Genomic DNA, 25,482 nt, shown 5'->3' with positions numbered 1-25,482 from the left:
TAGGAAGTGCTTTCTCTGCAATGACCGAATTCTACAATGATATGTTTTTTACTGATTCATTTGAATACTATCATGCAAGCCTTCCTCTGCCTTTCCCAAATTTATTTTACTGTTTTTCTTTTCATTCCCCATGGAAATACTGTCCAGGAAAATTCCACCCAAAATTAGTTTTTGCATATGAAAACAAGATAAGTTAAGGTACCAAGGAGAAAGTTTCTTTGGACAGTATGCAGCTTATAATTATTGCCATCTTACTTGTTAGGAGCAATAAACCCCACAAAGAAAGGGTAAAATCATCAATGACCTAAAAAGGTCCACGTTCTTGCCAATAAATTTGTAAAAAATCAAAAAGATGTAATACAAATCAAATCAGATAATGAAACTGTATTCAAATTCTCTTGTTAGAACTTATTATCTCAACCTGGAAAACAATCAAATAAATATGTACACTGAGTCAGAAAATTATTTTAATAGTTACAAAAACATCTTTTTTTTTTTTTTTTTTACAGAATCAGTATAAAATAGCAGTTGATTTCTCCATAATTATGAGAATTATTTGTACTTAAGGTCTTGGCTAAGTGGGGCCGAAATCAACAAAAGGTCTTGGACTGTTGGCTCAGAAATCATCCTAGGAAGCCCACCTTGTTGATGTCTGTCATGCTTAGCTCTTATGAGATGTCCCGGTCCTTTTTAAAAAAAAAAAAGTATCTTTTTATTCATTCTTTGGAGGCTTGAAGTGAATTCGGCAGCGTTCATTAAACACCTAAGATATTTAAACAGAAACAAAAGTCGTTGAGTCATCTTGTATAAATCAAGCCTGGAACTAAATTAAATTTGGCATGGTTCAGGAGGATATAACCATTTTTATCCCAGGTCAACAGATTTAGGGAACAGAAAATTTTCCTTATGAGTTCAAAGTGACTTATAGGCGCTAAGAATACAGAAGACTTTGATACCCATTTATAAGCCAATTTTGATTTTTTAATAAAATTTATATTATTCAAGGAAAAAATCATCACAAGCTAGCTTCTTTAGTAACAGTAACTAACAAACATTTTCATTACATATTCTGGACAGTTAGACAAAAATATCTAAAATGATTTAAGATAAAGCTTTTTTCCCTCTTTATTTTATTTTTTTTTTAGATTTTATTTATTTGAGAGAGAGAATGAGATAGAGAGAGCATGAGAGGGGGGAGGGTCAGAGGGAGAAGCAGACTCCCTGCTGAGCAGGGAGCCCAATGCAGGACTCAATCCTGGGACTCCAGGATCATGACCTGAGCCTAAGGCAGTTGCTCAACCAACTGAGCCACCCAGGCGCCCTCCCTCTTTTTATAATGTAGATTTTATTTAGATACCTGTTGTGATTTTCTAAATGAGTATTGGATCTTGGATCTTTTTCACAAGTAGGTAAACTTGAAGAGAGATCAGGCCTTTGCTAAATCGTGTAAATTTATAAAATGTTTTGTTCTATTTACCTTGCTTCCTAAAAATCTAAAAAAGTAACATATCATAAATGTTAAAAGAACATTTTTCAGTGTCTGTCAATATGGGACTGTGTTAAATAAAAATTTTGGTATAGCCATTCAATGGACTATAATGCAAACATAAAAGAATAAGGAAGGTCTGTGTGTTCTGATGGGAAAAGATCTCCAAGATATAGTAAAGAAAAAAAAGTGTGGACAGTGCACTTTCATAGATGTGACAAATGGGAAACAGACATACATAAAATTAGAAAAGGTGCAAATACCTAAAGCATGTATCATTTTTTCAGAAGGAAAGGAAAGGAGGTGGCTGAAAGGGAGGAATGAGAAGAATTTTTACCATATTTCGTTTAATATTTAAAAAAAAATTTAATCGTGCCTAAAAATTTTTAAGTGTCCAAATAAAAAATTATACAAATCTAAAAATTTCTTCTTAGAATTTACCCTCATACTTCACTGACATAAGGAACAAATTATTTTTAAGGTTAAGAAACAAAACACACAAAAAACCTATATTGGACACTGTGGACTATCATAAAAAAATAAAAAAAATCTACGTAGGGAGCTTTTATGGTACTGGTATTATTCAATCTCTTAAGCTGGGTGGTAGATACATGAATGTTCATTTTATTAATATTCCTTAAATGCTATGTTACATACTCTTTGATATGTGTTATCTCACAATTAGAAGAAAAAATGTAGAAATTATATAGACTCTTTCTGGCCCTTTCATCTTATAGCTCATTTCTTGTCAGTTGCCAGCCCTAACATTTCCCTTAAGTTCCCAATGCTCAAATCAGAGGCTTCAGATTAGTGGCCCTGGCACCCTGGGTGGGATGATACATATGACTTGGCCAAACTTCTCCAAATCCTTTTCCTAAATGCCTTCCTAACCACTTTTGCTGACCTATTGCACCATAGCTGCATTTTCTTTTTTTTTAAATCAAGTAGGGAACCTAAGTTTTTGTAGACTGGATGGAGCACATTTTCTTTAAAATTAGAATCAAATCTAAAAATGCTTCACTTGAGGGGCGCCTGGGTGGCCAGTTGTAAGCATCTGCTTTCGGCTCGGGTTATGATCCCAGGGTCCTGGGATGGAGCCCCACGTCGCACTCCCTGCTCAGCGGGAAACCTGCTTCTCCCTTTCCCACTCCCCCTGCTTATGTTCCCTCTCTCACTGTGTCTCTCTCTGTCAAATAAATAAATAAAATCTTTAAAATAAAATAAATAAAAAAATAAAAATGTTTCACTTGGGGTGCCAGTCGGTTAAGTGACCAACTCTTGATTTCAGCTCAGGTCTTGATCTCAGGGTTGTGAGTTCAAGCCCCACTTTGGGCTTCATACCAGGCACGGAGCCTACTTAAAAATAATTTTTAAAAATAATAATAATTAAAAAATAAAAATGTTTCCCTCATCCCACTACATTTGACATATATCAACCTCTCCACTGGGTTTTTCAAACCAGATATTCATTGTACCCCTCCCCTATGCCATCCCAACAGTAAATATCTCTCTGGAGAACATAAATGAAAAAGTAACACCAGAATCTTTCAAGTAGCAAACACCTTCTCACATTGGTAGAAAAGGCAGGAATAGGAAACCCTGGCAAAGCGGACAGAATAAAGAAAAGTGATAATACGGCAAAGAAAATCAATTTGTACTTTGCAATTTATTCATAGTTCTGCAAGTTGGGACGTTCTAGTTTGTGTTCAGTTAACCTCTCTCTGTGTTTAACCTCATTCCATTGGTCAATTTCAAAGGATGAAACAGAATTTTCAGTTCATTCCTTCAGATTTAATAGATTATTTCCCTTCAGAAATCTTTGAATTTTTAGAGAAGGGTATAGAGCTATACCATTTCATACAACTAAAGTCAGCATTTTATGATTTTTGACTACAGGTAAAGTTCTGGAATCCTGGTCCCCCAATCTAATTCCTATTCAAAACTACACAGGTGGTAATAAGGAACATGTGAACCAGGGAGCCATAAAAGGCCCTATTATCAGATATCAGAAAAGTTATGTACAAATAAGTTCCATGATCAATATGTTAGAAAGCAAGCAACTGCAAAGGGTAGCTAATGATATGAAAATTTATGCAAAGTAATAGGGCTCAAAAAGGCTAATTTTAACAAATAACACCACTGAAGTTCTAAGTTAATTAGTAATAACCCTAAATAACAAGTATGTCCATAATTAGTATTAAGAAACATACAGAATGTCTCCAGTTCTGTTACCATGACAGGTCATACAATCTACCATATGACTGTAAAGCTGATTTTTATAAGCTGGCTCTATTTGGATGCCAACTGCACCCTTTCTCAAAGTTAAAACCTTCAGTTGCTTATAAATGAAAGATGTCTAAAAAGGCCCAAGGCACTCCTTACTCCCCCTCCCTTGGTTTCCCTTTGCTAGTTCAGTTTCCTTCATAGTTCTCTCCAAGAACCAGCATTATTTTATACCTTCCAGCTCCTGTCATTTACAACTTCTTCAACATTCAGTTCTGACTGCATCCATTTCAACTGTAAAAAGGAAAAAAAAAGTCAGTTATGAAAATTCAAATTAAAGAACTAAAACTAAATTCTATTTATAGTTTCCTAATAAAAGGAGCTCCTGCTGCAACATTCTTTGTTAATGGTACCACCTGGGCTAGATCTTGGACACAGCCCATTCTCCCCATATCTCATCAGCTGTTAAATCTTCTAAAGCCATGGTTCTCAAACATATTATAATCACCTTGAGAGTTCTTAAAAAAAAAAAAAATGTCCAGGTACTTCACAAAAGGAATACAAATGGCCAATAAATGTATTTTTTAAATGTACAATCTTACTAATGTTTAAAGAAATGCAAACTAAGCCATAATATGGCAAAAATTTTAAAAAATGGGTACGTCTGATAAAATCTACTACTAGTAAGGATATGAAAAAATATACACTCATATACATTTTTAGTATGGAGGGCAATTTGGTAAGATTTATAAAAACATAAATTCACATGTCATTGAACTCAAGAATTCTAGTTCTAGTTACTGATCCCGTAATAGTGATTTGCAAAGACAGCACAGACGAATAAAAAGGAGAAGGAGGTGGCAATCTAATTTGGATGAAGAAAAAAGAATCAGGAAGAAAAACAAAAAAGAGAAAGGGAATACATAAGGCCCAAAAGATCTAGAAAGGCATGATCTTTCACCTTGAGCACACAGCCAGAGGTCTGAGGTTAAAGATGCTAAAGCCTTTCTAACTTTCTTGATAACTGCCAACCTAGTTACACCATCAGAAAAGTAACCAATTCCATTGCCAGGCCCACATGGCGGGGCCCATCATACTCCTAGTCACAGAAACTTAAAAGAAAAGAAACTAGCTAGTTCCAGGAAGGAGGCTTGAAAATATTCAGGAAAATTAGGAGAAAAAAGCATGAGCTACAGGTCAAAGCAGCCAAGAGGTTAAAACTAGGATGATTTCCTTAGGCCAAAGTCAAGACTCAGGCCAGGAGACTTGGAAACAAAATGCGAGAGAGCTAGACAAGGTCTAGGCAACCATGAGTCAGGGACCCAGACCAAAGAACCTGATTAGTCAGGAGCACAGCTCAGGCAGGACATTTAAGCAATGCACATGTAACACTAATAAGACAGGAACTTAGTACTGATCCACTGGCCCCTTGTAAACTCCCTTGCTAGACTCAAAAATAGTGTCAGAGTATACACAGGTACAAAGGACTCAAACTAGAACAAGACGAAGGACTGCATTTCTGCAGTATTGTGCTAAAAGTAGTAACAAGCCTGAAGAAGCCCATCTGCTTACATGAAAGAAACCTCAGTTTCAGCTTATAATCAGCTACATGGACCAGAAATCATGAAAACTTCACTGATCTGTCAAAGCCTGGACTGAATGCCAAAAAATTAACAAGCTCAGTCAAAAAACTGGGTCATGGGATGCCTGGGTGGCATAGCTGGTTAAGCCTCCTCCAGCTCTTGGTTTTGGCTTAGGTCATTAAGTCAGGGGCATGAGATCGAGCCCTGCATTGGGCTCTGCACTCAGCACAGAGTCTGCTTGGGATTCTCTTTCCCTCTCTCTCTGCCCCTCCTGCTCATGCTCTTTCTCTCAAATAAATAAAATAAATCTTGAAAAAAGAACAAAACAGGGTTACAACATGTCACTAGGACAGTCTTCATAACTGCTCTCAAATATTTAAAGGGAGGTCATGCAGAAATGGGTTTAGACTTATCCTATATACCTGCAGAGGGAAGATTAAGGAGCAGTAATCATATGTTACAGGGAGGCAGATTTTCACAACATATAAGAAAATCTCTGAATGATTATAACCATCCAAAAAGAAAATGCACGGTTACAGAAGATTCAAGTACTCCTCCTCCCCTGCCCCCTTAAGTAGTGGTAAAACAAAGGTAGAAACCACTGGTTGGGAGATACTGTAAGGAGGATTAATGTAACAAACACGGAGTCCCAAAGACTCAAAAAGGAAAGGAAAGCAACTACTAAGTATATCAGGGATATGTGAGCTCTTACACACATAATTTAATCCTAATCCCTAAAATTGAAAGTGTAAGAAGTCTTGACTCCATTTTACAAACTAAAAATCCGATTATTTCAGGGCAATTAATTTATAAGTTTACAAACCCACCATGTGGTGGATGGGATTTATTTCCCTAGAGCTATCTGCCTTTATAATCCACGTTTTCTCTATTCTTGAATGCTGCAGATATTACAACCAACTTCTAACACAATTTCAGTGCCACCAACAAAATGCTACCTCTGAGATGGTTGTTTTTGAGGCTCTAGGTCTTAAACTGGTAAACTTCCTTTCAAAGGCCACTAATAGGTGACAATGGTTATATAGTTCCAGCAAGGAATGTGCTTTTTCTGCGTTAAGGACTCAGGGTAAGAACTGGGACTTTTAGACTGGCGTTTCTGCATATAAATAAAATATGTTCACTTAAGTAATGAGAATTTGACTATCAGTCACCATTTAATGTACAAACACTGAATCCAGAGTCAGAAGAGATAGGTTAAAGTTCCAGCTCTACCACTCACTAGCTTGTGACTTTGGGGATGTCAGTGAGTATCTCTGATCTCAGTTTCCTCATTCAGAAAAGGAAAAGGTAGAGCTGGATCATCTCAAAGAGTTCTCTTTCTGATTCCATAATCTTCATGACAAACTTGAAAATTAAAAAAAATTCAAGCTTCCTTACTTGGTTAAGTACTACTCATGGTCACTCTCTAGTTCTATACAGTATCAATCTAGAAAGTTACCTTTTATAACCTGCTAATTGGTTTCTAAAACTACTCCTTGCAATAGTCATCCTGGCAATTCTCTCTGGGCCCTAAAGGCTTAAGGGCAGAAATGAGGGCAGACCAAATTATGTGATAGGTCACTCCCAAGTACTCAGTGGTTTCTGAACTTTGCTCTCCACTAACAAGAGTCATTCTAGTCTTTGTTTGACTTAACATACAAATAGTGAGTTTCAGGTTTCAGATACAACAGCCCTGCCCCACTGTTTCCTTTGTCAATACCTTCAAAAGTCTGTTAAAATACAAAATCCAAAAATAATTAGATTTTAACCTGCTTTATATAAATTATCTACAAGACTTAATAAACACTAAGTAAGATGACCATTACAGCATAAGATCACTGGCTGAGGAACCCACCACTGTCTGATGAATGGGCAGGTATGGAACACAGGACTGAAACAGTCATAATGAACTAAGAGAGCAGTGAAGATAGGGGATGAATCTCACACCCAGCAAGACAAGCTGCATCAGTGGGATGACTGAGCAAGTGCGCATACTCACCTTTAGGCAGTTATAAGAATAAAGGCTTGAGAGATGATAAGGTCCCCTTTTCAAAGTTTGGCTACATCTACTAAACAAAGGGCAGACTTCATGACTGTTTAGTAATGAAAAACAAAATTCCATCCCATACTGGATTTTCAGTCACCTGACATGCAAGGATCAGTAAGTCACCTATTGTGCCATCTTAAAACACAGACATGATTTTGATAATTGCTCAGTGGTCATGTAGGAAAAAGCCCCTCTTCTTAGGTAATGACCAACATATGTAAGGGGCAAAGGAACCATGTACCCAACATTCTTGCCAAATGGTTCAGGAAAAAAAAATGCCTACATGTGGTAGGAAGGGGAGGAAAACAGGGAAAGGTGGGAAGGAGGAGGGAGAAGGAGGAATGGAGAGAATGTACTGCAAAGCAGGTGGGGCAAAATGTAAACGATGGGTGAATATAGGTAAAGGGTAAACGTGAGTTCCCTGTACTATTCTTGCAACTTTTCTGTAAGTTTGAAATTATACCAAAATAAAAAGTTACTCTTTAAGCACCACCCCCAAAGGGAAGACAGCAATGCATTCCACATAATAAAATACCATACACGTTTCAACTGTTTTCTTGACATGTCACCATTAAGGGCTGTAAAGAAACAGTTCTGTTCCATTTATCATACTCTGAGGTCCACACCCTATCTACATTAGCTGACTTTGGGAAAATAAGGCTTCCTCTGACATAGCACTCAATGGACATTTACTGTTTTCTTAAAAGCGAAAACTGCAGGGATGGGAGATGAAGTGGAAACAAAAAAGTGTCCAAAAACAGCCAAAGACCCATAGCAACTTCTCTGCAGTAGAGAAATAAATTATAATGTGGTTCTAGTGTATGTGGTTATATTCAAATAGTACTATATTTTTATGGCTGAAGAGGGTAATATTCAGAATTATCTGTACTGCATTTCAGCAAATTTCTACAGATGAAACCAGAGGTAACTATTCTCAAAATGTAAATATATTTGAAAAAGTTTATTCTCAAGTCAAGCCTTTAAACATTGATACAGACATGATTCCCTAGATTTTCTGATGTGGTGTTAGGTCTATACTAATCCTTTTACCTTTACTAGTATAACATACAAATACATGGAAAGAAAATATGACTACATGCTTCTTTAAGTTAAAGCTGCTACACTGCATATATGCATGAAATGCACATTAACTTACCAACTAATATCTAAATGTAATAAAATAAAGCCCACTAAAAATGAAGTATTACTCTCCTGGTCATTTTTTTTTTAAAGTAATGACCATTTCTTACTCTAAAATTTTCATATTAAAAACTGCCTTTAGGGCACCTGGGTGGCTCAGATGGTTAAGCGTCTGCCTTCGGCTCAGGTCATGATCCCAGGGTCCTGGGATCGAGCCCTGCTCCTTGGGAGCCTGCTTCTCCCTCTGCCTCTCTCTGTCTCTCTCTGTCTCTCATGAATAAATAAATAAAATCTTTAAAAATAAATAAATTAAAAAAAACTGCCTTTATAGAACCTTAAAAAAAAAACAAACCAACCCTGCCTTTATTAAATTTGGAAATCTTTGGTTCAGAAATGTAAATCTTATTCAACTTACCTTTGTCTGTTCTTTCCTAAGTTGCTTTAATAACGTTAAATCATCCAAATTCTTTTCTCTCTCTTCTCGGAGGTGTTTTACTACTGATGAGGTCTGAGCTATACAATTTTTTATGACTCTGTCTCTGCTGGCATGAGCCTCCTTCAACTTAAAGAACAAAGGCACAAAAGAGAAAAATCACACCAATTTTTTACATTTTAGTCTTTTTTAAAAATCCTATTTTTAGGTTATAGAAAGGTAATACTTTCTAAACAATTTTTAAAAACCGAATCTTTGGAAGTGAAGATTTTGCTGAGCCAGCTAAGTCACCTAAAAACAGATCAAAGGAAGCACTTCTCCTGATGGAACATGGTCGGGTTGCCTTCTTCCTCAGTATGCTTCTGGGACTTCCCACTCCTCTCCCTGCATTTCCCACAAGCGGCTTTTCATTTCAGTCCCTTCTCCCTACGTTTCTCTCCCCAGTTTTCCCCGTGTTGTGATCTTCTACCCTCCACCCAACACCGCCCCCACACCTCCAGGGCTACTACTGCTATTCTTCCTCTCTTTTTTGTCCTTTCGTGGTTTTCTCCAGACCCCTGTTGTCCCTAGGTACAAGAAATTGCAAATTAAATGACGTAGAGAAGCAATTCGTTACAATAAAAAACAAAGAATGCTACATTTACCTATGCAAGACAGAGCCCTTTCCAAGATTTTAAAGTTCAAGTATCAATACAGAAAAATTGTGTATAAGGTACAGACTACTGGTTCCACCAACTGTGTGAACTGACTGAAAGGACATCTGACAGGGCAATTCTTTACCAAACTTTCATCTTTATGTAACAAATCCAATACAACAATTTGCATCTATTTTCTTCCTTGATTCACAAAGTATGATGTTCATGACTCCCATGATCATAACCAAATTCTGATTATACCCCAATAATCTGGGGGAGAGGGAAAACAAAGTACTAAAATAATATGTAATTGCCATTATACTTAAGGGAGGATTAAAAAAGATGACTCACCTTCAACTAAAATTTAGGTGTTAACTTGCTCCAAGTAATCATGTTCTATCATTCCTTCTTCCCTCTGAAGAGAGAATATCTTAATGCTACGCTAGTGACAGTTATACTAGGGATAACTGTAACCATTATACATACATTTATATAAAATTTAGGACTAAACCATTCTATAAGCATTCTTCAGAAGTTACCTGAAACACATCACTTAAATGATCATCTCAGGACCCTGAAGTTAAGAATTACTGGTCTAATATGTACCAGGAAAAAAATAAACTTTTGCATTTCTAGAGTACAGTAATACTAAAAGTGCATTGGTTATAAATCATACCTATGTGAAAAGAAGGAAATTAAAATAGACATTAGCCCCACCTACTGTAAATTTCTCTAATATGCTAATTTTTTTCACTGTAATAGGATTCACAAGGACAGCCCAAGGTCTATATTTTATTGGCTAATATGCTGCTTCTGTTACTTGGTTCCTCCTTCAGGTATAATTTCAGAAAATGAAAGGAGCCATTAAGGGTAGGAAAAGTCCCAAAATAGAGTGAGAAGAACCATCATTAGAGTTAAGAAGCTCTCCCTGTTGTGAGAAATAATTAGTATTTCCAGGCTTCAGTTTCCTCTTTTGCAAAATTATGGATTATGAGTAAATCATCACTAACATCCTTTCTACCTCTAAAATTTAAGGGTAACTCGACTCAATACGCTGCTCAGATGTCAGATGCTACTTAATCACTTTGATATTTTGTCTAAACCCCCAACAATTGGTGAAATCGCATTAGCACCAACTAGGAGTCTGTCACAGTATTTTCATTTTTCTATCTGCATTTTAAAATCAAATTCAAATTGTGTACATTTTATTAAAATGCTCAATATTTTCCATTCAGTCTCTCTCACCACAGAGTTTCCTCCCTTGGTTGGGGGATTTCATCCACTGTTCCCCTCTTTAACTTGGCCCCTTGCCTGTGATACACTTCTAGCTGAAGACCACCCTCCTACTCTCACCTGCATACTCTTCCTTCAGATTAGCCCCACTGTGAACCCACTCCCCTGTGGACAGAAATTACTGAGCAAATCATCTTTTACTCTGTATTATCAATTATTTTAGTCTAGCTTTCATGACAATCCTTCAACAAAATTCAGAATTAAGAGCCACTGGCAAGAGGAATATGCATGGACTTCTGTACACTTACGTCAAAGAAATGAGGACGCTTGAGAACTCTACTAAGACTGTGTGACATAAGTCTACCAGAGAAAAATACAGCATGAAATCAGACTTATTAGCTCATTAGTAATTCAGATGTTTCAGAAGTTGGGTCACATGAGAATTGTTTTTATATACAAAGTACTTGTCAAAGGAATGAAGATAAAATTCATCAAGAAACTTGGCAAGGTAAAAGGCAAGACCTTTGGTTAGAGGAGAAAATTCTTGAATGATAACCATTATCATAACCATACTTCCCTTGATTTGGGGTAAGCAATTCTGAAATGAAGGCATTTGGGATGGGGCAGGGAAATGATTCAAAACTAGTCTAACAGGGGTCTATCTAGGACTTCCCAGTTTTATTTTACTTTACCAAAAACTCTAAGAACTTCTTTTAGTCAAATTTTCACCTACTATATCTTTTAACCATTATTTTAAAACAATGCTTTTTGCCTTTAAGGGAAAAAATGCCAACAGTTTTCCTGATTATTATAGTTTTTTGGTGTTTTTCTTTCCAGAACAAAGGTGGATTCTAAATTAACTCTATACTAAATTCTAATTTCCCAAACATCATTTGCTTCAGAACCCTGACAATGACCCTTGGTTTAACTATCATTAAAAACAAAATAAAAATTACTAAGTTTTTGTCATGGCACTTTGTTTTAAATCTTCCCCTAGAACTTTTGACAAAAGGATGCAAGGGGAAACATATCATTTAAACATATATTCCAAAAATTCATTATATCAAAGAGATACCTTTAAGAATTACCCTAAATCAATCACTGTGACACCAATAATAGTTTTGCATTTGTAAAGCACTATTCCAAGTTTATGCATAGACTTTTTAAGGTTCAGCATTGATTTTTATGTTTATCTTGAGAATAAACAATAAATAATGTACAGCTAAAAAACTTCATAGATTCAAGGGAATACGCTCTAATAAGGGTATCTCACCGAAATTATTTTTATTACAAGTATACTTCTAAGATGTGGAATTTCTACAATTAGTGCTTCATAATAACTTGGCTAATCATCTGCTATGAAGAAGTATTATCATTAGAGAGTACAAACATTCCTTCCTCAGCTATAGAAGGAAGGGCTGGGGCGAAAGGAAGTCAAGGTAACCTTAAGCAACCTGGATGTTTCACAGAGTTCCACTCTTAACTGAGACAATATTTAAGGGAACTCAGTGGGACTTCTTAGCATGGGCACTCTGCTGCAGGCTCGATCACTGGCAAAAAAACTGCTAGATAAACCATCCTTTCTCTGATGGTCATGTCACTGGAGCCCTTTAGGGTACAGACAGAGAAAAACCCAAACACATACATAAGAATATCCAAAACAGAAAGATCCTAAATATCCAAAACAAAAGGTTCTAGTATGCAAGATTATTCTGGTTCAACAAAGGGATAAGAAATAACAACAACAGTAACAGAAGCAGCAAACATTTACATGTAAGACATTTAGTACAGTAAGCACCTCATATTACCTCAGGCCTTTAACAACCCTATGAACTAGGTACTATTATGATATTGTTTTACAAATAAGGAAGCCGAGGCAAAAAGTTATGTAACATGTTCAAGGTTACCAGCTAGGAAGTAGCAGAGGTAGGATTTAATCTAGATATGGAATCCATGTTGTTAATCCCTACACTATAAATCTTCAAGTTAATAAAAAGATTGTAAAAGGAAACAACTGAATAGATTATAGAGATTATATGGGTAGCAAGATCATAAATTTCTAGTTCTTCAGACAGAGCTACCCGAAGAAATTAAGTGAACTGTCAAACAACCTCAAAATAAATTAGGGCTTGGGACTCTGACTCCCTACTTCCAGTACTGGATTCTACTCATTAAAGCCCGCAACCTTGGAATTTTCAAGCCACAAGAATTACCTGACCACTCAATGAAATTACATACTTTCATATAAAAGCAGAATAAAAATTATCAGCAATTATTGCTTTGAATTTAATTGATATGAATAAGCTACCTAAAACTGACTTTTTTTTCATAACTGAGAAATAAAATCTAGGTTTTAAGTATTACTTGTGCTAAAGAAGCCAATGCCATTTGAACATTAGCTTCCAAGTTAATGAAAAGATGTAAGTAAATTATAAAAAAATACTTAGCTACATTATTACTATTTCCTTTGCCTTTGGAATTTATAGAGACAATAAAGGGAATCTTTAAGAGGCAATGAAAAAATATGTACTTGAGAAACCAAAGCCTCAGGAAAGGACAATTTATCTGTGGCTTTTCGCCCAACTGCCAAGTCTATTCCCCTTCCTGATGACCGAGGAAAGAAAAAAGATATAGAAAGCATGAAGCGTCTTAATTCTTCATCGTATTAGGTGTCTGCGTTCTTAGGATTGATTCATTCAAAGCCCTTGCTCTTGTTTCACTGTTTTACTCGACTGTTTCACTCTCTCCTTCATTCGCTCATGCATAAGGTTTCCTTAAGTTAAAGGCTACCCATGAGGGGGCTAAAAAAACTGCTCTCATTCCTTAGAATGATCTCTTCATAGACTTGTGCATAAGATCACACATTTTCTTTAGTTTGTAGCAACCAGATCAAAACTTGTACACACCCTCAGATGTAGGCAAGAAAACATGAAGATGTCATACTTTTATCCAGTTTAATTATATGTCAATTGGTTTTTTATTTTGCCTGCAAAGAAAGGCATAAAGGAAGCACAAAAGACTCAAAAGATTACACTTACAGACTCATAAAGTTGTTTACAGGTTTGGCTTGCATCAATTTTCCCTGCAAAGGAAGCTGTTGGAACCGTAGTGTTTAATTCATGTACTATTCTGTCATCAATCGTCCTCATCACCTTGAGTAATTCCTATATATGTTTAAAATAAAAGAATAATAACCTGAATGGAAAGTTAAGTGATAAAAAAGAAACATTTAAACAAACAAACAAAAAAACCCATAAAGCTCTTGGATATTTTACAACTTTGTAAGTTAGAAGTAGAGAAACCATGCTAAATTTAGTGCAACCACAGGAAAATCTTTATTACAAGAATAGGAAGGTTATGTAATAGTAATTCTAAGAATGGGGACCAACCGACTCTGTTTCTTGGCTCAAATGTGACCATCTCAAGGGTCAAGATTGTTTTATTCACTTTTAAACCCCACCTGCTGACACAGCGCTTAGCAAACTGTGTGCGTGCTCATTCCATCCCCACATACAGCCAATAAAGGGTTCTCCTGAACTCGATTACTCAGATTGTCCCAAACAGTCCAGCATAACTGCTTGCTCTATTCCCTCTTTGCCTGTCATTCTAAAATGTGGTGCTAGACAGAAAAATTCTGTAAAGATATACAAGAAAACTCAGTAGTAGTTCACTTGTAAGAAATTAACCTATAATCTTTTAGTCTTTTTGTTTTTTTAGTTTTTTACTATGATTGTGTCTTATTTCTGTAACAAAAAAAAGTAAAACAAAGCATGCTGCTTGAGAAGGAATCAAATCTCTTCATGGCTTTCTTGTTCTTATAACAAATTAGTTTTACCTTTTCTTAGTGACCCTACGCACATTTCCCAAGGATCTCTTCCTCCTGAAAAGGCTCCAACTCTCAAAAAACCAACCAAAAGAAAAATAATACCAAAAGGGCAGAGGACTTAGAAAGACTCTGGTAAGTATACCTACCTAGGATAGTTCCTTCTCTCTACATTTTGATTAGGGTACTTCTTTTCACTTGTCACTAGAGAAAGGCTGGGCAACAGTTACACTCCATCTCCAGAAAACACAAACTCTAGAACCAGTTTCTAGGAATATAGCCTTTTCTTTTCTTTTTGTTTCTTAAACTCTCCTTTCTGCACCCTAGCCCAGCAAAACATAATGACTGAAAAATCATCAGGAAAACTGAAGTACATAATGCTAGAAATATACGTATTAAAAACCCCCAACAAGTTAACAGTCAATATTAAAGTGTGTTAAAAGCAACTTTGCTTGATCCTCTGCCTCGTCTCCTTCAACATACCAACCCATTCCTTTCCTTTGCCAAACTGAAATCCATGAGTGAAACCAACGTCTTTATTTGTTTCTTCATCCATTTGTTAAAATAAAAACTTTTATTATGATTAAAGTATTACATAGTCATTTTAGGAAAATTAGTAAAACTTACAAATAAAAATCATCCAGTTAACCATTATTATTATAAAATGTACCTTTAGTTTTTTCTGTACATATCTATGAATATTTTTATAAACGAGGTCCTTTGTAACACTCTAAAGTCCTACTTTATGACATTATACCACGAGCATTTTGCCCTTGTTATAAAAGTGCTTTGAAGACATTTTTAATAGTTGGCAGAATCCTGTGGAGGTATCACAACCTGTAAGACCACTTCCCCAATAATGAACATTTAGGTGTTTCCAATTACAAAAACCACTTAAGCCATCCAGTCTAAATCTGCAGTTTAGATTCTGTTCCTATCAGTCTATTCATCTTTAATTAGTAATTTAATGGCCTTTTTAAGATCTCAATCTAGAAGTTAAACAGCTTATAGAAGGTTCATAATTTAGACTAATAAAACACAGGCAAATGTCAGGTCTAAAACCAACTGCACTATCTTACCCCCTCTTTCTGTATCTATTTTTGTTAATAGTAGCATTATTCTCTATAAACTGGAATTCTTAAGGGATAATCTCAACATATTCACTAAGCAACCACCACTTTAAATGTTTTTTGTACAATGGAGGATATATGTGTATATATGAGTGGCAAAATCCAAACAAATGGTGGCAGCACCATTTAGTGTCAAAAACCAGGTAAGTAAGAAATAGTAGCAGACGGGACCTTCCTTGCCAACTTTAGCACCTGCAACGTGACTATTCAAAAAGAAGATGATGAAGAAGCAGCAGCAGCCTCCTTGAAAAATCTCTTTTCCCCGGGCGCCTGGGTGGCTCAGTTGGTTAAGCGACTGCCTTCGGCTCAGGTCATGATCCTGGAGTCCCAGGATCGAGTCCCGCATCGGGCTCCCTGCTCGGCAGGGAGTCTGCTTCTCCCTCTGACCTTCCCCCCCCCCATGTACTCTCTCTCTCTCATTTTCTCTCTCTCAAATAAATAAAATTTAAAAATAAAATAAAACAAAAATCTCTTTTCCCCTATCTAAACTGAAATGATCTTCTGAGACTGAGGATGATCTTCTGAGACTGAGGTTTAAGTTACACCTTTTAGATAAAGCTTTCCCTGGCTGAGAGTCCTCGGCAATCTTTCTTCTTTCAACGTATGCAGCACTTAGAATATAGCACAATTCATTTACTAACTCACTCTTCATTCAATAAACATTTGGTAATGTCTAGTATGGGTCAGGCACCATTCTAAACACCAGGGCTACAGTGGTGAATAAAACAGAAAAGGTCCTTGCTCTCTGGGAGCGAAATTCTCATAGCGGGAGACAGACAATAAGCAAGTACCTCAATAAACAAGATAATTTTCGTACTGAATACTATGAAAAAGAAAACAAACAGGTAATGGGATAAAAAATGACAGTAGGGCTAAGAGGCTAGCACTTTAGATAGGGAGATCAAGAACGGCCTCTCTGAGGATGCAGCATTTTGAGCTGAGAACTAAATGATACGAATGAGCCAACTAAAAGAACACCTGGGGAAGTAAGTCAAAAATGATGAGGCAAGAACAAACTTCGGGGTATATGAAGAACTAAAAACAAGGCAAGTGGGCTGGGAGTGAATATGGGAGAAAGTGGTGTTAGGTGAGGTCAGAGAGACTAGAAAATGAGGGACAAGAGACCGGGGAAACAATGAAGGATTCTGTTCTAAAGGAAACAGGGTTTTAGGCAAGGGAATGCTATAACATGATTAATTTTTTTAAAACATAACTTCGCCTGGGGCGCCTGGGTGGCTCAGTTGGTTAAGTGACTGCCTTCGGCTCGGGTCGTGTTCCCAGGGTCCTGGGATGGAGCCCCACATCTGGCTCCTTGCTCAGCGGGGGGCCTGCTTCTCCCTCTCCCTCTACCAGCTACTCTACCTGCTTGTGCTGTGTCAAAAAAAAAAAAAAAAAAACAGAAGAAGAAGAAGATACTTCGCCTCTGTGTGGAGAATGGATTATAGAAAGGAGAATGGAAACAGGGTGACCATATAGCAGACTACTGCGGTGGTCTAGGCAAGAGATAAGGATAGTTTGAGAGGTAGCAGTAGGGTTAGGGAGAGGAAGCTGGATTCTGGATATATTTTGAAAACAGAGTGGATAGGACTTGCTGATGAACTGGTGGTGGGTAATGAGAAAAGAAAATAAGATGACTGTTAGCTTTGAGGTCTGAGCAACTGAATGGATGGTAGTGCCATTAACTGATGTTGGGGAGAGACTGGGGGAGGAAAAGATTCGGAAAGAATGAGATCAAGGTTCTGTTATGACGTATAGGATATCTGATGATATTTAGGATTATTGTTAATTGTATGTGATACTGGTATTGTGTTTTAAAATTACCATCTTTTAGAGATACAGACTGAAATATTTACAGAAAAAAAATAAGGTTTCTGGGGTGCGCTGCAAAATAATCTGGATAGAATGGGGTGAGTGGTAGAATATAAATGAAACAAGAGTGGCCATGAATTGATTGTTGAAGCTAAGGGTTGGGTACATAGTGATTCATGGTAGCAACTCTCCTTTTGGATAGGACTGAAATTTTGCACACAAAAAGGTTTTTGTCTCTTTTTTTAAAAAAGGTTCTGTTTTGGACATGTTAAGTTTAAGAAGCTTATTAAATATCTGAATAGACAAGTTGAATGGAAAGTTGAAAATACCAGTCTGACACTGAACCAGGATAGAGTTATATTAACACAACGATATTAAAAGCCATGAGATGAGAAGAGATCACTGAGGGAAACTGTAGGGAATGGGGCGGGGGGCGGTTAAGAAAGAACTCAAGCAATTCAAGTACAGGAGAAAAACTAATATTGCACAAATCAGAAGAAAGGTTGCAAGGAGCGAATGGTCACCTGTGTTGAGTGTTACTAGGAAGTCAAAGAAAGATGTTTAGATTTAGCAGGATGGAAATCCTGGGTGATCTTAATAGGAGTCATTTGAATAGAATGTTTAATGGACTGAAAGTTAATGTGGCTTATGTACAGAGAGTAAGAGAAAACAGTATAAAATGAAGCCCACCATTATAGATCACATTGTTGATTTTAATCTTTTTCCTCAGAGAGTGGAGAACCAAAGAAGTGTTAAAGTATGGTGGGGTTACATGATCAAATTTGTACTCTGAAATGATAGCTTAGGTTAAAGTATTAAAATATGGAAAATGAATTAGATAGGAACAAGAGTAAATGCAAAAGGATCAGTTAGGAGATGAACACAGCAATTCAGGTAAAAGATTGCAAAGCTTGACATTCCATGGAATTTTTTATTTACTCTGAACTTTAACTAGTTTTGAGTTTGATCACTAGCTATATAGCCAAATTCCTCTCCATTAAAACAATGTGGACATAACTGTTAAGTTCCTTATATGGCAATGGGAATTTATCTGCATTTACTAGGTATTTTCACAGTCTTACCAATGGAAACTACAACTGTGGATTTTCAAATATATCAATTCTCAGAGTGCTAGAGAATCATCAATATATGATCTAGAGCTTGACTTTTAGTATGGCAGACACTAGCTATATGAGGTTATTTTAATTAAAATTAAATAAATTAAAATTTAGTTCCTCAGTTGCACGAGCCACATTTCAAGTGCTCAAGAGCCATTTGTTGCTGGTGGATGGCACAAATTCCCACCATCACAGTTCTACCGGACCATGCTCAATTCAAGAAAATATAATGACAATTTCTAAACTGATAAGGCACTTGTTCAGGGATTGCTGAGAACTATAGCTATTCTTAAATGTCACAGAAAAGATACTAAAAAAAAAAAAATAAAGATAAAGGGGGAAAGGAGGGGTAAGATTCAGAAAGGAATTTCTTGCAAAACCACTAAGGGACAAGGAAAAGAACTATAAACCACCTCACTAGGTACACATTTCTTTACAGTATAAAAAGTGTCAGAGCTCTTAAGGCAACTCCAAAAGGGTCTAGAGAAAAGTCTGAATGGCCCTCACAGACTAAGAGCAAATGAAGGTTAACATAGACACCAAAGCGCTGCCATTAAATCATGTGTTCTTATTCATAACGAATTGCTGACTACCTATCTGATGCCTGGCTCCAATGGCATCCTCCCTCCCTTTCTCTCACAAATTCACTAAGAAAATATACAGAAGACACCCCTGAGCAGGCATCATACACAATAAACCAGATTCTGATATATCATGAATCTCTAATTTTAGGTTGGCCCTTTAAAATTAGTCCAACACTTATCTTGGAATTGCATTTTATGTCTTATCTGTAATAGTGGAGTGAAAATCTCATCCTCTCAGAAGCCAATTTTGGTATTGAAGGAGTGCCCATATTTAGTAGGGAGGGATTCTCTACTGCCCCTATAATTACACTACACTCTACCCCTAAGGTTAATCCTCAGGTAAATTATTTTGGGCAGCTTCTAGGGTATACGGGGAGCGGTAAAAGGTCTATCACATGACAGTAAAATAAAAATGTACTCCAAAGAATGATCTGGAATTTATTAAAATTTCCCTCCTCACCCTTTGCCTAAAGGTACCCAGAAGTAGATTCCATTCACATGGTGCTCTTTTCAAACAGACCTTGTTCCTCAAACCGAATTTTTATAGCAATGCTCACACTGTGCTCCCCCCACACCAGAAATAGAGACTTGCCTGCAATTGCCAGAGTCTTCTGACACCTAGCACCCCCAGGCTCAGATAGCAGCTGGACATGTTGCAAAAGGAACCATGACTGATGCTAGAAAACAGTCTATTTCATCCGTATCTAATTACCAAAATCAGTTGTGTATAAACAAATAAATATTCCCAACAGAAATACCAAGACTTACACTTTCTGGGAAAGAACACTTAGTTGATTTTGTTCAGATGATATATGAAATGGGTCGGAGATAGGGTCAGGAAGAAGGGAATTCAGGGTGGCAACAGTGGAAAAAAAACAACACAGAAATGATAAAGAGCTTGATGTGTTTAGGGAAAAGTAAGCCTACGTGGCTGGACAGAGAAGTTCAAATGTGTGTTGGAGGTGGCAGTGGTTGAGGAGAGGGAAACATGAGTAAGGGAGAGTAAGAGATGTAACTAAGGAGAAGACTTTGGAACTGGGTTTTAAAAGGTCTTGTATGACATGTTAAGTAGTTTAGACCTAGTCACAAAAGGCTCAAATTAGATGCATGGTTCAGATTCCAAAATTCAGAAGGTAACAATATGAAGCCATAGTATTATGGAGATTAGATTGAAGGGGGCTATATTGGAGGAAGCAGTGACTGAAGATAAGGAGGGATATTGTAAAGGGTATGTACAAAGACTGTGGCAGTACTGATGAATGTTCCTAACTGACAGAAATGACTCCCTAATCTCACTTGGCATTCACGGCCTTTCATAATCTGGTTCCAATCTTTTGTGTAATCCCAGTGCGTCTCTGTGCAAATCCCGAATCCCAGCAATACTGATTGACTCTTTCCCCCAAATACATAAAATGTTCTGCCTACATACTCTTCCTTCTACCTAGAATTCCCCTGGTCCTGCCCACCTAAGGCCCAACTTAATTACCACCTCTTGATTTATTTCTCTCTCACCTGTTATAGCATTTTATTCATATTCTCAATATCTTCTACATATTTTGTATCCTTGCTTGCATTACATTCCTTATTTTATATTCTGTCCACTAAGTCTCCCCAAGTGCCTGGTACCTAACAAGTATCTGTTATGAACTGAACTGTGTCCCCCCGACACCAAATTCATATATTGAAGCCCTAAGCCCCAACATGACTGTATTTGGAGATAGAGCATATAGGGAGGTAATTAAGGTTAAATGAGGTCATAAGGGTGGAGCCCTAATCCTACAGAACTGGTGTCCTTATAAGAGGAATAGACACCAGACATCTCTCTCCCACTCTCTGGGCACAAAGAGGCCATATGAGAACACAGCAATGAGGCTGCAATATGCAAGCCAGGAAGAGACGGTGAACCAGAAACCAACTCTGACAGGACTTTGATCTTGGACTTTGAGCCTCTGGAACTGGAAAAAATGAATTTGTTGTTTAAACCACCCACTCTGTGGAATTTGTTATGGCAGCCCTAGCAGACTAATACAATATCCAATAAATTCTTGCTAAATGAGTTGTTCAAATGGAATCCTAGACACTCTATTTTAAACATTTCTTTTCTGGATTTTATTTCATTTTAGAAACAGTATATTTTCCAGGAGTGTTAAGTCCAACTTTTACAATGGAAAAATAAGAATTGCAAAAACTTAAAATACTTTCAAAACGCTTAAGCTTTAAAACATGCACATACTTGGCGAAAAATCAGGACAGTAGTTGTAAGAGGGGAGGAGGGATATACGGGCAGGGATTAACTGGGAAGGGGCATGAGAACTTTTGGAGGTGACAGTATTATTCTCTACGTTGGTAGAGGTTTGTACTACAGGTATAGGTAAATGTCAAAAGAATGGCACGCTTAAGATTAGTGCATTTCACTGCATACAAATTTTACAGAATGAAAGTGAACAAATATTCAATTATAGCTAATGATATGAATAGTGACATGTTCAGGAGTGAATACGGATGTTTGCAACCTACTTTGAAATGCATCAAAAAAATAAAAAAGGGGGTGGCCCATGGTGGCTCAGTTGGTTAAGCATCTGCCTTGGGCTTGGGTTGTGATCCTAGGGTCCTAGGATCTAGTCCCGCATCAGGGGCCCTGCTCCATGGGGAGCCTGCTTCTCCCTCTGCCTCTACCTCTCTCTCTCATGAATAAAATCTTTAAAAATAATAAAATAAAATAAAATAAAAATAAGATAAAAAGGCAGGGGCGCCTCAGTGACTCAGTCAGCTAAGCCTCTGCCTATGGCTCAGGTCATGATCCCAGGGTCCTGGGACTGAGTCCCCCATCGGGCTCCCTGCTTAGCAGGGACTCTGCTTTTCCCTCTCCTCCTACCCCCTGCTCGTGGGCTCTCTCTCTTTCAAACAAATAAAATCTTTAAAAAAAAAAAAAAAAGGTGAACTGATGACTATATTGAGAGATGGATATGTGTGTGATACAGTAAATACAGCAAATCACTGATTAGAGAATCTAGATATACATAAGTGTTCATTGTAAGAGTCTTTGACTTTTCTATAGCGTTTGAACATTTTCATAATAAAATTCTAAAGTACCTAAATCTTTATAATAAAAATACATGATTTCCTGTTTCTCTTCCACAGTATTCAGTGCACTGCTTTTCACATTTAGGGTACTTACATACAAAATGTAATGGTTTCATAGCTTTAAAAACATTAACTTTAATTGATAATCTATATGTCAGTTAACCACAGCTTATAATTTTACCCAATTCATCTAAACCTAAATGTTATACTAAATTTTTATGTTTTACAGCTCCTTCACTTATGTTCATGTGTGACTGACATAGTTGGGGCAAATGTTCTTATACTTATTTAGAATAAGGTTAAATGATATGCCAAGGCAGCTGTGGAAAACCAAATCTGACTTTTAACTCAAGGAATCCTCCATTATAAACCACACACTTGGAAAAGCCCTAGGAAAACTATCTATAAACTTTCCCCATTTCACTAATGAAACTCATTTTATGATCTTTTTATTTACATTTTTCTGTGAATAGAATGGTTCTACAAAGAGAGTTTAGCTTTTGCCCCCCTTACATCTTATGTGACTTCCAAAAGAAAAATACAAGTGTTTTTTAAGAACTGTTGGGTATTTTAACAGAGATTCTTTGAAATTTAGTTTTAGAGGGGCGCCTGGATGGCTCAGTTGGTTAAGTGTCCGACTCTTGATTTTGGCTCAGGTCATGATCTCAGGGTAGTGGGATCAAGCTCCCCCACTGGCCAAAGCTCGTGCTCAGCACGTACTGTGTCCCTCTCCCTCCGCCTCTCCCCCCACTTGCGCATGATCTCTCTCTCTCTCAAATAAATAAATAAATAAATAAAATCTTAAATTCAGTTTGAGATTCAAATAATTATAGAGATGGAAGCAGTTTTAAATGTTACCTAACATAATCTTATTTTACAGATTCAAAAGTTTATTCCTAAGTGTTAAGCAATTAGCTCAAGGTTCCAAAGCTGTTAAAGGCAGAAGCAGTATTAGAACCCAGATCATCTAACTCCCTAACCAGCGCTCATTCTAATAAACCTTAAAGCTATCACTGCTCAGTTATCTGAGCTCATTAACTCAAGTCATAGTACTAATGTGAAAGACCAAGGCCACAAATGGGCCTGTTAACCTTAAACATTCCGCATACTTATTTTCTAATGGTCTTTTCCCATCTTATTTAAGACTTTTACAAGTATCTGTATTTGTCAGGCACTTTGATCACATTTGAAGTCAGCTGCTGTTGTGCCGATCTAATCTGAGGAGCAGCTGAAGGGTGAAGAGGGTGCAAGTATGGTGGAAAGACCCCACATAAATTTCTCTGGCCAAATATTTGTCAAATAATTCAGTCTGTTGAGGTTATCTTCAAAAATACCACTCCCTACAAAATGGCTCATAGCACAAAACTTCCTACAAATAGGTCAGTGATACTTGAAATTATTTTTCATTATCTTTGATTAGACATACATTTATAAGGTCATGGTTTTTTAAATTCAAGTCTTTAGACAACACGTTTATGCCTACATTGGAACAGATAACTCTCATAGCAACTTAGTTAGAATCCAGACCCCTGTTCTTCAATTTATAGCCTGATATTAGCCCTAGACCTCTGGAATTTGAATATATAAAAGATACGACCTTTTTCTTAAATGTTCCATTTCCTCTAATTGTTAGGTAGGCAGAAGCACCACAGCAGGTACTAAAACCAATCGCCCCTCCCAGGTTCCAAACGTTCTGCCCCACCAAAATAGTAAAACTTACTAAGTTTTGTTTTGTTTTGTTTTATTAATCAAAAAAGTTCTCCTTCACTTTCCTCTCTCCCACGAATGCTCAACTTAAAGTAGGAAAGGGACCGCAGAAGCTAGGAACTGCGTTCAGGCGTTGGCTTAAAAGGTTGTTACAATCCCTACCACCCGGCCCAAGCTCGGTTTTACCACCTCGGAACCACCCGGAGTTTCCCCGGGAGGTTACTCAAGGTCTGGGCGCCGCAAAGAAAACCATGACCCCCACGGAGCTGCCTCGCTCTCTACGGCCAAGCCCGCGCCCCCATGACCTCCAATGGCTGGAAAAAGGAGCCTTGAACTGCCCGCTTTTTCTACAACTGGTCCGCACTCCCTCCCAGGCCAGAGCAGGGAACAGGGTACAGGGACAAAAGGAGGGACACTCCTGCCACATGAGGAAAACCCCATCACCTGGAACTCGGCGAACTCCTCACAGTTCACACCGCCACTGGGCGCCGCCATATTAGACAAACGCGAGGCCCCCGCCGCGAGCCAATCACCACGGAGCAAAGGTGTCCGCGTCGCCGCCTAACAAAATTTATTCCGAAGGCAATCAGCTAGGAACCTAAACTAAACTAAGCTTTGTCTTTGCCCTGGTCCTCAAATACACCCAAACCTGTAAACCTGCTATCCTTCTTTTAGCTTCTACCGTATTAACACGGCCGGCCGGCCTAGGTGTATCGGAGAATATTAGAATTTGAAGGGATTGTTTTACTCCAGTCCCATTTTTTTTTCCTTTTACACAAAGGGAAACAGTTTGTTGGTCACAGCAACCGGTAGTTCGAGTAGGAAATCTAGAGTAGAAGTGAGGTTTTTCTTAACCCTCCCACTTCATTATTTACCTCCCTTCCCTTGAGCAGAGGGGCCTTTGTTCGTTAAGAATTTGGGACTACTAAGAAACGTTTTTAAAAAAAGACTACTGACAGTGTGAGGAAAAGGTTAAATAAGGTGTTCAGGTGTGGAAATAAAATGTTTGGTTTTATAAAAATAGGCAAATCAAAGAAATAGGAAGCATACCTGTAAATTTCTCTGGAAGACTGAGAAATACTCTCAAAGGCAGTAAGACGTGGGGTCGATCAGTTACTAGGAGCCCAGTTGTGTGTTTTTGGTAAAGGGATATTGAAAATGCTGGAAAAACAGTACTGAAATACTGGTTTACCTAGGCAGTGTGATTTCAGGGTCTACACGAGTCACAAAAGTCCTACAGTGAACACATTTCTATTTTAAAGGGTACTTTCTTAGACGCAGGGAATGACTGCAAAGGCCCGTGACACCCAGATCCCACAAAAACATTCTTAAAGACGCGACCAGGCACTGTGCGGGGCTGAAGCGGGCTCACCGCCCGCATAGTCTGCGCGTCACGCACGTCCCACACGCTCCGCGCGTCATGCAGGCCCCGCCCACACGCCCAGCGCAT

At 37.6% G+C, this 25,482-nt stretch overlaps 1 protein-coding gene across 1 annotated transcript; it reads right to left on the bottom strand.

The window, feature by feature from the left end:
• Positions 1–443: 443 nt before the first annotated feature.
• CCDC58 (coiled-coil domain containing 58) lies at positions 444–24,644 on the bottom strand. Its single transcript, XM_027587667.1, has 5 exons — positions 24,477–24,644; positions 13,816–13,941; positions 8,892–9,038; positions 3,944–4,003; positions 444–763 (listed from the first exon to the last, which is right to left on the bottom strand). The coding sequence occupies exons 1-5, from the start codon at positions 24,525–24,527 to the stop codon at positions 713–715; spliced, it is 435 nt and encodes a 144-aa protein (XP_027443468.1). The 5' UTR covers positions 24,528–24,644; the 3' UTR covers positions 444–712.
• Between the last annotated feature and the right edge of the window lie 838 nt (positions 24,645–25,482).

The sequence above is a fragment of the Zalophus californianus genome, chromosome 1 (assembly GCF_009762305.2).
Source record: "Zalophus californianus isolate mZalCal1 chromosome 1, mZalCal1.pri.v2, whole genome shotgun sequence".
Classification (NCBI taxonomy): domain Eukaryota; kingdom Metazoa; phylum Chordata; class Mammalia; order Carnivora; family Otariidae; genus Zalophus; species Zalophus californianus.
This window is presented reverse-complemented; position numbering and strand designations above follow the sequence as displayed.

Bases quoted from the DNA above. Each gene is read 5' to 3' on its own strand.
- CCDC58 (XM_027587667.1), bottom strand. From the start codon at position 24,527: ATGGCGGCGCCCAGTGGCGGTGTGAACTGTGAGGAGTTCGCCGAGTTC. The intron at 9,039-13,815 runs GTAAGTGTAATC...TTGTTCTTTAAG, and splicing joins GTAAACAACTTTATGAGTCT to TTGAAGGAGGCTCATGCCAG. The intron at 764-3,943 runs GTATAAAATAAT...TAAATATCTTAG, and splicing joins TAAATGACAGGAGCTGGAAG to GTGTTTAATGAACGCTGCCG.